The following is a 14,293-nucleotide window of genomic DNA, read 5'->3' as shown; positions in this document are numbered from 1 at the left end:
TGACCTCCGACTCCAAAGCCCGGGCTCTTTCCACTGAGCCACGCTGCTTCTCTGTTAAGTGCTTACTATGTTAATAATAATAATTATTATTATAATGGAATTTTTATTAAGCGCTTACTATGTGCAAAGCACTGTTCTAAGCACTGGGGAGGTTACAAGGTGATCAGGTTGGCCCACGGAGGGCTCCCAGTCTTCATCCCCATTTTCCAGATGAGGGAACTGAGGCCCAGAGAAATGAAGTGACTTGCCCAAAGTCACACAGCTGACACTTGGCGGAGCCAGGATTTGAACCCATGACCTCCGACTCCAAAGCCCGGGCTCTTTCCACTGAGCCACGCTGCTTCTCTGTTAAGTGCTTACTATGTTAATAATAATAATAATGGCAATAAATACGATTGATTGATTAATCGATTCAAGGTAATTGGGCAACCCAATTACCTGGTATCCACCCCAGCGCTTAGAACAGTGCTCGGCACATAGGAAGCGCTTAACAAATACCATCATTATTAAACACCATAACAATAATAATAATAATAATAATGGCATTTATTAAGTGCTTACTATGTGCAAAGCACCGTTCTAAGCGCTGGGGAGGATACAAGGTGATCAGGTTGTCCCACGGTGGGGGCTCACAGTTTTCATCCCCATTTTCCAAATGAGGGAACTGAGGCCCAGAGAAGTGAAGTGACTTGCCCAGAGTCACACAGCTGACAAGTGGCGGAGCCGGGATTTGAACCCATGACCTCGGACTCCAGAGCCAGGGCTCTTTCCAACAAAGTAAGTCGCCCACATCTTTGTAACTCCCATGGCGGGGCTCTACTCACTGGGCCGCGCTACCCCAGCTCTGCCAATTGTCAGCTGTGTGACTTTGGGCAAGTCACTTAACTTCTCTGGGCCTCAGTTCCCTCATCTGTCAAATGGGGATGAAGACTGTGAGCCCCCCGTGGGACAACCTGATCACCTTGTAACCTCCACAGCGCTTAGAACAGTGCCTGGCACCTAGTGAGTGCTTAATAAATGCCGTTATTAAAAAGAAGCAGCGTGGCTCAGTGGAAAGAGCCCGGGCTTGGGAGTCAGAAGGTCATGGGTTCGAATCCCGGCTCCGCCACTTATCAGCTGGGTGACCTTGGGAATGTCACATCTCTGGGCCTCAGTGACCTCATCTGTCAAGTGGGGATGAAGACTTGTGAGCCCCCCGTGGGACAACCTGATCACCTTGTATCCTCCCCAGCGCTTAGAGCAAGCGCTTACTACAGAGCTTTGCACACAGTAAGCGCTCAATAAATACAATTGAATGAATGAATGCTTGGCACATAGTAAGCGCTGGGAAGCAGCGTGGCTCAGTGGAAAGAGCCCGGGCTTGGGAGTCAGAGGTCATGGGTTCGAATCCCGGCTCCGCCCCTTGTCAGCTGTGTGACGTTGGGCAAGTCACTTCACTTCTCTGGGCCTCAGTTCCCTCATCTGGAAAATGGGGATGAAGACTGGGAGCCCCACATGGGACAACCTGATTACGTTGTACTACGCCAGCGCTTAGAACAGTGCTTGGCATATAGTAAGTGCTTAACAAATACTGACATTATTATTATTATTATTAAATGCCATCAAACCCCCCCCCCAAAAAAAAAAAACCTGATCACCTTGTATCTACTCCAGCGCTTAGAACAGTGCTCGGCACATAGTAAGCGCTTAACAAATACCAATATTATTAGAGAAGCGGCGTGGCTCAGTGGACAGAGCCCGGGCTTGGGAATCGAGGTCCTGGGTTCTAATCCCGGCTCCGCCACTTGTCAGCTGTGGGACTTTGGGCCAGTCACTTCACCTCTCTGGGCCTCAGTGACCTCATCTGGAGAATGGGGACGAAGACTGGGAGCCCCACGGGGGACAAACTGATCACCTTGTATCCTCCCCAGTGCTTATAAATGTCATTATTTATAAATGCCCCCTCCCCTTTTCGACTGTGAGCCCACTGTTGGGTAGGGACTGTCTCTAGATGTTGCCAATTTGTACTTCCCAAGCGCTTAGTCCAGTGCTCTGCACATAGTAAGCGCTCAATAAATACGATTGATGATGATGATGATGATGATGATGATGATGATGATGATTATTATTGTCAATCAGTCATTTCACTCTTGCATTCATTCAATCGTATTTATTGAGTGCTTACTGTGTGCGGAGCACTGGACTAAGCGCTTGGGAAGTCCGGGCTCTGAAGTCCGAGGTCATGGGTTATTGAGTAAGCGCTCAATAAATACGATTCATTGATTGATTGATTAATCGATTCAAGGTAATTGGGCAACCCAATTACCTGGTATCCACCCCAGCGCTTAGAGCAGTGCTCGGCTTAACAAATACCATCATTATTAAATACCATAACAACAACAATAATAATAATAATAATAATGGCATTTATTAAGCGCTTACTATGTGCAAAGCACTGTTCTAAGCGCTGGGGAGGATACAAGGTGATCAGGTTGTCCCAACGGGGGGGCTCACAGCTTTCATCCCCATTTTGCAGATGAGGGAACTGAGGCCCAGAGAAGTGAAGTGATATAATATAATAATAATAGTATTATAATTATTCATTCATTCAGTCGTATTTATTGAGCGCTTAATGTGTGCAGAGCACTGGACTAAGCGCTTGGGAAGTCCGGGCTCTGAAGTCCGAGGTCATGGGTTATTGAGTAAGCGCTCAATAAATACGATTGATTGATTAATCGATTCAAGGTAATTGGGCAACCCAATTACCTGGTATCCACCCCAGCGCTTAGAACAGTGCTCGGCTTAACAAATACCATCATTATTAAATACCATAACAACAACAATAATAATAATGGCATTTATTAAGCGCTTACTATGTGCCAAGCCCTGTTCTAAGCGCTGGGGAGGATACAAGGTGATCAGGTTGTCCCAACGGGGGGGCTCACAGCTTTCATCCCCATTTTCCAGATGAGGGAACTGAGGCCCAGAGAAGTGAAGTGATATAATATAATAATAATAGTATTATTATTATTCATTCATTCAGTCGTATTTATTGAGCGCTTAATGTGTGCAGAGCACTGGACTAAGCGCTTGGGAAGTCCGGGCTCTGAAGTCCGAGGTCATGGGTTATTGAGTAAGCGCTCAATAAATACGATTGATTGATTAATCGATTCAAGGTAATTGGGCAACCCAATTACCTGGTATCCACCCCAGCGCTTAGAACAGTGCTCGGCTTAACAAATACCATCATTATTAAATACCATAACAACAACAATAATAATAATGGCATTTATTAAGCGCTTACTATGTGCCAAGCCCTGTTCTAAGCACTGGGGAGGATACAAGGTGATCAGGTTGTCCCAACGGGGGGGCTCACAGCTTTCATCCCCATTTTCCAGATGAGGGAACTGAGGCCCAGAGAAGCGAAGTGATATAATATAATAATATTTTTATTATTATTCATTCAGTCAGTCAGTCGTATTTATTGAGTGCTTAATGTGTGCAGAGCACTGGACTAAGCGCTTGGGAAGTCCAACTTGGCAACATCTAGAGACGGTCCCTACCCCACAGCGGGCTCACAGTCTAGAAGCAGCATGGCTCAATGGAAAGAGCCCGGGCTTTGGAGTCAGAGGTCATGGGTTCAAATCCCGGCTCCGCCAACTGTCAGCTGTGTGACCTTAGGCAAGTCACTTAACTTCTCTGGGCCTCAGTTCCCTCATCTGTAAAATGGGGATGAAGAGTGTGAGCCCCCCGTGGGACAACCTGATCACCTTGTCACCTCCCCAGCGCTTAGAACAGTGCTTTGCACATAGTAAGCGCTTAATAAATGCCATTATTATTATTATTATTAGAAGGGGGAGACAGACAACTAAACAGAACATATTAACAAAATAAAATAAATAGGATAAATATGTACAAATAAAATAAACAGACAAATAAGTGCATTTATTGTGCACTTTGTGCAGAGCAGTGTACTAAACGCTTGGGAAAGTACAATGCAACAAGAGTTGGTAGACACGATCCCTGCCCTTCTAGACTCTAAGGCCACTGTGGGCAGGGATTGTTTGTTTGTTGGTATTTGTTAAGCGCTTACTATGATGATGATGATGGCATTTATTAAGCGCTTACTATGTGCCAAGCACTGTTCTAAGCGCTGGGGAGGTTACAAGGTGATCAGGTTGTCCCACAGAGGGCTCACAGTCTTAATCCCCATTTTCCAGATGAGGGAACTGAGGCCCAGAGAAATGAAGTGACTCGCCCAGAGTCACCCAGCTGACAAGTGGCGGAGCCGGGATTTGAACCCGTGACCTCCGACTCCAAAGCCCGGGCTCTTTCCACTGAGCCACGCTGCTTCTCTTGTTACTATGTGCGAAGCACTGTTCTAAGCGCTGGGGGGGAATACAAGGTGATGAGGTTGTCCCACGTGGGGCTCAGAGCCTTCATCCCCATTTTACAGATGAGGGAACTGAGGCCCAGAGAAGTGCCTTGCCCAAGGTCACACAGACGTGTGTATTTATTGAGCGCTTACTGTGCGCAGAGCACTGGACTAAGCGCTTGGGAAGTACAATCTTTCATTCATTTAATCGTATTTATTGAGCGCTTACTGTGCGCAGAGCACTGGACTAAGCGCTTGGGAAGTACAGTCTTTCATTCATTTAATCGTATTTATTGAGCGCTTACTGTGCGCAGAGCACTGGACTAAGCGCTTGGGAAGTACAGTCTTTCATTCATTTAATCGTATTTATTGAGCGCTTACTGTGAGCAGGGCACTGGACTAAGCGCTTGGGAAGTACATTCTTTCATTCATTTAATCGTATTTATTGAGCGCTTATTGTGCGCAGAGCACTGGACTAAGCGCTTGGGAAGTACAGTCTTTCATTCATTTAATCGTATTTATTGAGCACTTACTGTGAGCAGGGCACTGGACTAAGCGCTTGGGAAGTACAGTCTTTCATTCATTTAATCGTATTTATTGAGCGCTTACTGTGCGCAGAGCACTGGACTAAGCGCTTGGGAAGTACAGTCTTTCATTCATTTAATCGTATTTATTGAGCGCTTATTGTGCGCAGAGCACTGGACTAAGCGCTTGGGAAGTACAGTCTTTCATTCATTTAATCGTATTTATTGAGCGCTTACTGTGAGCAGGGCACTGGACTAAGCGCTTGGGAAGTACAGTCTTTCATTCATTTAATCGTATTTATTGAGCGCTTACTGTGAGCAGGGCACTGGACTAAGCGCTTGGGAAGTACCAGTTGGCAACATCTAGAGACGGTCCCTACCCAACATCATCAATCATATTTATTGAGCGCTTACTGTGACTTTTAGACTGTGAGCCCACTGTTGGGTAGGGACCGTCTCTAGAGGTTGCCAATTTGTAATTCCCAAGCGCCTAGTACAGCGCTCCGCACACAGTAAGTGCTCAATAAATACGATTGATGATGACAATGACGACACGGACAACAAGACATGTAGACATTCATTCATTCAATCGTATTTATTGAGCGCTTACCGTGTGCAGAGCACTGGACTAAGCGCTTGGGAAGTCCAAGTCGGCAACATATAGAGACGGCGCTTAGTCCAGTGCTCTGCACACAGTGAGCGCTCAATAAATACGATTGATGACGACGATGATGACGACACGGACAACAAAACAAGACATGTAGACGTTCATTCATTCATTCAATTTATTGAGCGCTTACCGTGTGCAGAGCACTGGACTAAGCGCTTGGGAAGTCCAAGTGGGCAACATATAGAGACGGCGCTTAGTCCAGTGCTCTGCACACAGTGAGCGCTCAATAAATACGATTGATGATGACGATGACGACACGGACAACAAAACAAGACATGCAGACGTTCATTCACTCATTCAATTTATTGAGCGCTTACTGTGTGCAGAGCACTGGACTAAGCGCTTGGGAAGTCCAAGTCGGCAACATATAGAGACGGCGCTTAGTCCAGTGCTCCGCACACAGTGAGCGCTCAATAAATACAATTGATGATGACGACACGGACAACAAAACAAGACATGTAGACGTTCATTCATTCATTCAATTTATTGAGCCCTTACTGTGTGCAGAGCACTGTACTAAGCGCTCGGGAAGTCCAAGTCGGCAACATATAGAGGCGGCGCTTAGTCCAGTGCTCTGCACACAGTGAGCGCTCAATAAGTACGATTGATTGATTGACTGACATGTGGCGGAACTGGGACCTCTGGCTCCCGAGCCCGGGCTCTTTCCACTGAGCCACGCTGCTTTGTCCCGCAGTCTCCATCCCCATTTTACAGATGAGGTAACTGAGGCACAGAGAAGTGAAGCGACTTGCCCAAGGTCACACAGACGGGAAGAGGCAGGATTAAAACCCAGGCCCTGTCTTCCGGGCTCCTGCTCTACCCACTAGCCCACACTGCTTCTCCTTCACATCTAGTTTCCTACGGATTCATCATCATCATTATCAATCGTATTTATTGAGCGCTTACTATGTGCAGAGCACTGTACTAAGCGCTTGGGAAGTCCAAATTGGCAACATCTAGAGACGGTCGCTACCCAACAGTGGGCTCACGGTCTAAAAGGGGGAGACGGAGAACAAACATACTAACAAAATAAAATAAATAGAATAGATATGTACAAATAAATTAAATAGAGTAAAAAAATATGTACAAACATATGTACATATATACAGGTGCTGTGGGGATTCATTTCCTTTCCCTTGCCGACTTCTTCTCTTTCATCATCATCAATCAGCAATTGCATTTATTGAGCGCTTACTATGTGCAGAGCACTGTACTAAGCGCTTGGGAAGTGCAAATCGGCAACATATAGAGACGGTCCCTACCCAACAGTGGGCTTCCTTCTTCTGTGTGCTCTGCACACGGGAAGCGCTCAATCAATACGATTGATCGGTCGATAATAATAACGATCGTGCTATTTGGGAAGCGCTTACTATGTGCAGAGCACTGTACTAAGCGCTCGGGAAGTACAAATCGGCAACGTATCGAGACGGTCCCTACCCAACAGTGGGCTTCCTTCCTCTGAGTGCTCTGCACACAGGAAGCGCTCAATCGATACGATCGATCGGTCGATGATAATGACGATTGTGGTATTTGGGAAGCGCTTACTGTGTGCAGAGCACTGTACTAAGCGCTCGGGAAGTACAAATCGGCAACATATCGAGACGGTCCCTACCCAACAGTGGGTTTCCTTCCTCTGAGTGCTCTGCACACAGGAAGCGCTCAATCAATACGATTGATCGGTCGATAATCATAACGATCGTGGTATTTGGGAAGCGCTATGTGCAGAGCACTGTACTAAGCGCTCGGGAAGTACAAATTGGTAATATATAGAGATGGTCCCTACCCAGCAGTGGGCTTCCTTCCTCTGTGTGCTCTGCACACAGGAAGCGCTCAATCAATACGATTGATCGGTTGATAATAATAACAACGATCATGGTATTTGGGAAGCGCTTACTGTGTGCAGAGCACTGTACTAAGCGCTCGGGAAGTACAAATCGGCAACATAGCGAGACAGTCCCTACCCAACAGTGGGCTTCCTTCCTCTGTGTGCTCTGCACACAGGAAGCGCTCAATCAATATGATTGATCGGTTGATAATCATGACGATCGTGGTATTTGGGAAGCGCTTACTATGTGCAGAGGACTGTACTAAGCGCTCGGGAAGTGCAAATCGGCAACATATCGAGACGGTCCCTACCCAACAGTGGGCTTCCTTCCTCTGTGTGCTCTGAACACAGGAAGCGGTCAATCGATACGATTGATCGGTTGATAATAATAACGATCGTGCTATTTGGGAAGCGCTTATTAAGTGCTAGGGCAGATCGGGCGGGGCGTAGTCCCTGTCCCCCCACCCCCCGTGGGGCTCACGGGCTTCATCCCCATTTGACAGAGGGGGGAACTGAGGCACAGAGGAGGGAACTGAGAACAGAAGAGAACAGTGCTTGGCACATAGTAAGCGCTTAACAAAGGCCACAGTTATTAATTATCATTATTAAGTTCTTCTCCGACAATCTGCTTCTGTTGCCGACTTGGACTTCCCAAGCGCTTAGTACAGTGCTCTGCACATAGTAAGCGCTTCCCGAATACCACGATCGTCATTATCATCGACCGATCAATCGTATTGATTGAGCGCTTAGTGCTCTGCACACAGTAAGCGCTCAATAAATACGATGGAATGAATGAATGAATGAATGAACTGAGGCCCAGAGGAGAGGAAACTGAGGCCCAGAGGAGGGAACTGAGAACAGAACAGAAGAGAACAGTGCTTGGCACATAGTAAGCGCTTAACAAAGGCCACAGTTATTAATTATCATTATTAAGTTATTCTCTGACAATCTGCTTCTGTTGCCGACTTGGACTTCCCAAGCGCTTAGTACAGTGCTCTGCACATAGTAAGCGCTTCCCGAATACCACGATCGTCATTATCATCGACCGATCAATCGTATTGATTGAGCGCTTAGTGCTCTGCACACAGTAAGCGCTCAATAAATACGATGGAATGAATGAATGAATGAATGAACTGAGGCCCAGAGGAGAGGAAACTGAGGCCCAGAGGAGGGAACTGAGAACAGAACAGAAGAGAACAGTGCTTGGCACATAGTAAGCACTTAACAAAGGCCACAGTTATTAATTATCATTATTAAGTTCTTCTCCGACAATCTGCTTCTGTTGCCGACTTGGACTTCCCAAGCGCTTAGTACAGTGCTCTGCACATAGTAAGCGCTTCCCGAATACCACGATCGTCATTATCATCGACCGATCAATCGTATTGATTGAGCGCTTAGTGCTCCGCACACAGTAAGCGCTCAATAAATACGATGGAATGAATGAATGAATGAATGAACTGAGGCCCAGAGGAGAGGAAACTGAGGCCCAGAGGAGGGAACTGAGAACAGAACAGAAGAGAACAGTGCTTGGCACATAGTAAGCACTTAACAAAGGCCACAGTTATTAATTATCATTATTAAGTTCTTCTCCGACAATCTGCTTCTGTTGCCGACTTGGACTTCCCAAGCGCTTAGTACAGTGCTCTGCACATAGTAAGCGCTTCCCGAATACCACGATCGTCATTATCATCGACCGATCAATCGTATTGATTGAGCGCTTAGTGCTCTGCACACAGTAAGCGCTCAATAAATACGATGGAATGAATGAATGAATGAATGAACTGAGGCCCAGAGGAGAGGAAACTGAGGCCCAGAGGAGGGAACTGAGAACAGAACAGAAGAGAACAGTGCTTGGCACATAGTAAGCACTTAACAAAGGCCACAGTTATTAATTATCATTAAGTTATTCTCTGACAATCTGCTTCTGTTGCCGACTTGGACTTCCCAAGCGCTTAGTACAGTGCTCTGCACATAGTAAGCGCTTCCCGAATACCACGATCGTCATTATCATCGACCGATCAATCGTATTGATTGAGCGCTTAGTGCTCTGCACACAGTAAGCGCTCAATAAATACGATGGAATGAATGAATGAATGAATGAATGAATGAATGAACTGAGGCCCAGAGGAGAGGAAACTGAGGCCCAGAGGGGGGAAGTGAGGCCCAGAGGGGGGAAGTGAGGCCCAGAGGAGGGAACTGAGAACAGAACAGTGCTTGGCACATAGTAAGCGCTTCCCGAATACCACGATCGTCATTATCATCGACCGATCAATCGTATTGATTGAGCGCTTAGTGCTCTGCACACAGTAAGCGCTCAATAAATACGATTGAATGAATGAATGAATAAATGAACTGAGGCACAGAGGAGAGGAAACTGAGGCCCAGAGGAGGGAACTGAGAACAGAACAGAAGAGAACAGTGCTTGGCACATAGTAAGCACTTAACAAAGGCCACAGTTATTAATTATCATTATTAAGTTGTTATTCTCTGACAATCTGCTTCTGTTGCCGACTTGGACTTCCCAAGCGCTTAGTACAGTGCTCTGCACATAGTAAGCGCTTCCCGAATACCACGATCGTCATTATCATCGACCGATCAATCGTATTGATTGAGCGCTTAGTGCTCTGCACACAGTAAGCGTTCAGTAAATACGATGGAATGAATGAATGAATGAATGAATGAATGAACTGAGGCCCAGAGGAGAGGAAACTGAGGCCCAGAAGGGGGGAAGTGAGGCCCAGAGGGGGGAAGTGAGGCCCAGAGGAGGGAACTGAGAACAGAACAGTGCTTGGCACATAGTAAGCGCTTCCCGAATACCACGATCGTCATTATCATCGACCGATCAATCGTATTGATTGAGCGCTTAGTGCTCTGCACACAGTAAGCGCTCAATACGATGGAATGAATGAATGAATGAATGAACTGAGGCCCAGAGGAGAGGAAACTGAGGCCCAGAGGAGGGAACTGAGAACAGAACAGAAGAGAACAGTGCTTGGCACATAGTAAGCGCTTAACAAAGGCCACAGTTATTAATTATCATTATTAAGTTCTTCTCCGACAATCTGCTTCTGTTGCCGACTTGGACTTCCCAAGCGCTTAGTACAGTGCTCTGCACATAGTAAGCGCTTCCCGAATACCACGATCGTCATTATCATCGACCGATCAATCGTATTGATTGAGCGCTTAGTGCTCTGCACACAGTAAGCGCTCAATAAATACGATGGAATGAATGAATGAATGAATGAACTGAGGCCCAGAGGAGAGGAAACTGAGGCCCAGAGGAGGGAACTGAGAACAGAACAGAAGAGAACAGTGCTTGGCACATAGTAAGCGCTTAACAAAGGCCACAGTTATTAATTATCATTATTAAGTTCTTCTCCGACAATCTGCTTCTGTTGCCGACTTGGACTTCCCAAGCGCTTAGTACAGTGCTCTGCACATAGTAAGCGCTTCCCGAATACCACGATCGTCATTATCATCGACCGATCAATCGTATTGATTGAGCGCTTAGTGCTCTGCACACAGTAAGCGCTCAATAAATACGATGGAATGAATGAATGAATGAACTGAGGCCCAGAGGAGAGGAAACTGAGGCCCAGAGGAGGGAACTGAGAACAGAACAGAAGAGAACAGTGCTTGGCACATAGTAAGCGCTTAACAAAGGCCACAGTTATTAATTATCATTATTAAGTTATTCTCTGACAATCTGCTTCTGTTGCCGACTTGGACTTCCCAAGCGCTTAGTACAGTGCTCTGCACATAGTAAGCGCATCCCGAATACCACGATCGTCATTATCATCGACCGATCAATCGTATTGATTGAGCGCTTAGTGCTCTGCACACAGTAAGCGCTCAATAAATACGATGGAATGAATGAATGAATGAATGAACTGAGGCCCAGAGGAGAGGAAACTGAGGCCCAGAGGAGGGAACTGAGAACAGAACAGAAGAGAACAGTGCTTGGCACATAGTAAGCGCTTAACAAAGGCCACAGTTATTAATTATCATTATTAAGTTCTTCTCCGACAATCTGCTTCTGTTGCCGACTTGGACTTCCCAAGCGCTTAGTACAGTGCTCTGCACATAGTAAGCGCTTCCCGAATACCACGATCGTCATTATCATCGACCGATCAATCGTATTGATTGAGCGCTTAGTGCTCTGCACACAGTAAGCGCTCAATGAATACGATGGAATGAATGAATGAATGAATGAATGAATGAACTGAGGCCCAGAGGAGAGGAAACTGAGGCCCAGAGGGGGGAAGTGAGGCCCAGAGGAGGGAACTGAGGCCCAGAGAGGGGAAGTGACTTGGCCAAGGTCACACAGCCGGGAGAGGAAAAGGGGGTGCATGCAGGGGGAGGGGGATGGGGGGAACCCCCTTACTGTCAGACAGGACTTCATACGCCTCCGCCACTTCCTTGAATTTCTGCTCCGCAAACTCTTTGTTTTCCGCGTTCTTGTCCGGGTGCCACTTCAGGGCTTTGCGGCGGTACCTGCCCGGGGGGGATAAGAAGAAGAACAATAATGAGAATAATGATCATTATTATATCATTATAATATATATATATTATATTATATAACAATATACTTACTATAATTATTAGTATATTACTATACTTACTATAGTAAGTAGTATACTATAATGATGGTATAATAATAGACTAGAACCCAGGTCCTTTGGGCTTGCAGGCCTAGGCTTTAAAGCCAATGAAAAGCTTGACAGTCTGGTGTAATAATAATAATAATAATAATGGCATTTATTAAGCGCTTACTATGTGCAAAGCACCGATCTAAGTGCTGGGGAGGTGACAAGGTGATGAGGTTGTCCCACGGGGGGCTCCCAGTCTTAATTACCATTTTATAGATGAGGGAACTGAGGCCCAGAGAAGTGAAGCGACTTGCCCGAAGTCACCCAGCTGACAGGTGGCGGAGCCGGGATTTGAACCCATGACCTCTGACTCCAAAGCCCGGGCTCTTTCCACTGAGCCACGCTGCTTCCCCAATAATGATGGCGTTTATTAAGCGCTTACTATGTGCAAAGCACTGTTCTAAGCGCTGGGGAGGTGACAAGGTGACCGGGTTGTCCCACGTGGGTCTCCCAGTCTTCATCCCCATTTTCCAGATGAGGGAACTGAGGCCCGGAGAAGGGAAGCGACTTGCCCGAAGTCACCCAGCTGACAGGTGGCGGAGGCGGGATTTGAACCCGTGACCCTCTGACTCCAAAGCCCGGGCTCTTTCCACTGAGCCGCTATGAGCAAAGCACTGTTCTAAGCACTGGGGAGGTTACAAGGTGATCATGTTGTCCCCCGGGGGGCTCACAGTCTTCATCCCCATTTTCCAGATGAGGTCACTGAGGCACAGAGAAGTTAATAATAATAATAATAATAATAATAATAATAATAATAATAATAATGGTATTTGTTAAGCGCTTATTATGTGCAAAAGCCCTGTTCTAAGCGCTGGGGAGGTTACAAGGTGATCAGGTTGTCCCACGTGGGGCTCACAGTCTTCATCCCCATTTTCCAGATGAGGTCACTGAGGCACAGAGAAGTTAATAATAATAATAATAATTATAATAATAATAATAATAATAATGGTATTAAGCGCTTATTATGTGCAAAAGCCCTGTTCTAAGCGTTGGGGAGGTTACAAGGTGATCGGGTTGTCCCCCCAGGGGGCTCCCAGTCTTCATCCCCATTTTCCAGATGAGGGAACTGAGGCCCAGAGAAGTGAAGCGACTTGCCCAAAGTCACCCAGCTGACAAGTGGTGGAGCCGGGATTTGAACCCATGACCTCTGACTCCAAAGCCCGGGCTCTTTCCACTGAGCCACGCTGCTTCCCCAATAATGATGGCATTTATTAAGCGCTTACTATGTGCAAAGCACTGTTCTAAGCGCTGGGGAGGTGACAAGGTGACCGGGTTGTCCCACGTGGGTCTCCCAGTCTTCATCCCCATTTTCCAGATGAGGTCACTGGTAGGCACAGAGAAGATAATAATAATAATAATGATAATAATAATAATAATAATAATAATAATAATGGAATTTGTTAAGTGCTTACTATGTGCAAATCACTGTTCTAAGCACTGGGGGGGGAGATACAGGGTGATCAGGCTGTCCCCCGGGGGGCTCACAGTCTTCATCCCCATTTTCCAGATGAGGTCACTGGTAGGCACAGAGAAGATAATAATAATAATAATGATAATAATAATAATAATAATGGAATTTGTTAGTCGCTTAATCTTTGCAAAGCACTGTTCTAAGCGCTGGGGGGGATACAGGGTGATCAGGTTGTCCCACGGGGGGCTCACAGTCTTCATCCTCATTTTCCAGATGAGGTCACTGGTAGGCACAGAGAAGATAATAAGAATAATAATAATAATAATAATATTAATGGCATTTGTTAAGCGCTTACTATGTGCAAAGCACTGTTCTAACCACTGGGGTAGATACAAGGTGATCAGGTTGTCCCACGGGGGGCTCACAGTCTTCATCCCCATTTTCCAGGTGAGGGAACTGGTAGGCACAGAGAATATAATAATAATAATAATAATAATAATAATCATAATGATAATAATAATAATAATAGAATTTGTTAAGCGCTTACTATGTGCCAAGCACTGTTCTAAGCGCTGGGGAGGTTACAAGGTGATCAGGGTGTCCCACGGGGGGCTCACAGTCTTCATCCCCACTTTACAGATAAGGGAACTGGTAGGCACAGAGAAGATAATAATAATAATAATGATTATTATTATTATTATTATGATAATAATAATGGCATTTGTTAAGCGCTTACTATGTGCAAAGCACTGTTCTAAGCGCTGGGGAGGTTACAAGGTGATCAGGTTGCCCCCCCTGGGGGGCTCACAGTCTTCATCCCCATTTCCAGATGAGGTCACTGGTAGGCACAGAGAATATAA

At 46.1% G+C, this 14,293-nt stretch overlaps 1 protein-coding gene across 1 annotated transcript in view; it reads right to left on the bottom strand.

The window, feature by feature from the left end:
• Window positions 1-14,293, bottom strand: part of DNAJB2 (DnaJ heat shock protein family (Hsp40) member B2) — a 53,840-nt gene that overhangs the window by 39,094 nt on the left and 453 nt on the right. Inside the window, exon 2 of the mRNA XM_038753279.1 lies at window positions 11,758-11,867. Within this exon, the coding sequence (XP_038609207.1) occupies window positions 11,758-11,867 (110 nt within the window). The remainder of the gene's footprint in view (window positions 1-11,757; window positions 11,868-14,293) is intronic.

This window comes from Tachyglossus aculeatus, chromosome 1 (assembly GCF_015852505.1).
Source record: "Tachyglossus aculeatus isolate mTacAcu1 chromosome 1, mTacAcu1.pri, whole genome shotgun sequence".
In the NCBI taxonomy this organism is placed as follows: domain Eukaryota; kingdom Metazoa; phylum Chordata; class Mammalia; order Monotremata; family Tachyglossidae; genus Tachyglossus; species Tachyglossus aculeatus.
The sequence above is the reverse complement of the archived record's forward strand: the minus strand, read 5'-3'. Positions and strand labels throughout refer to the sequence as shown.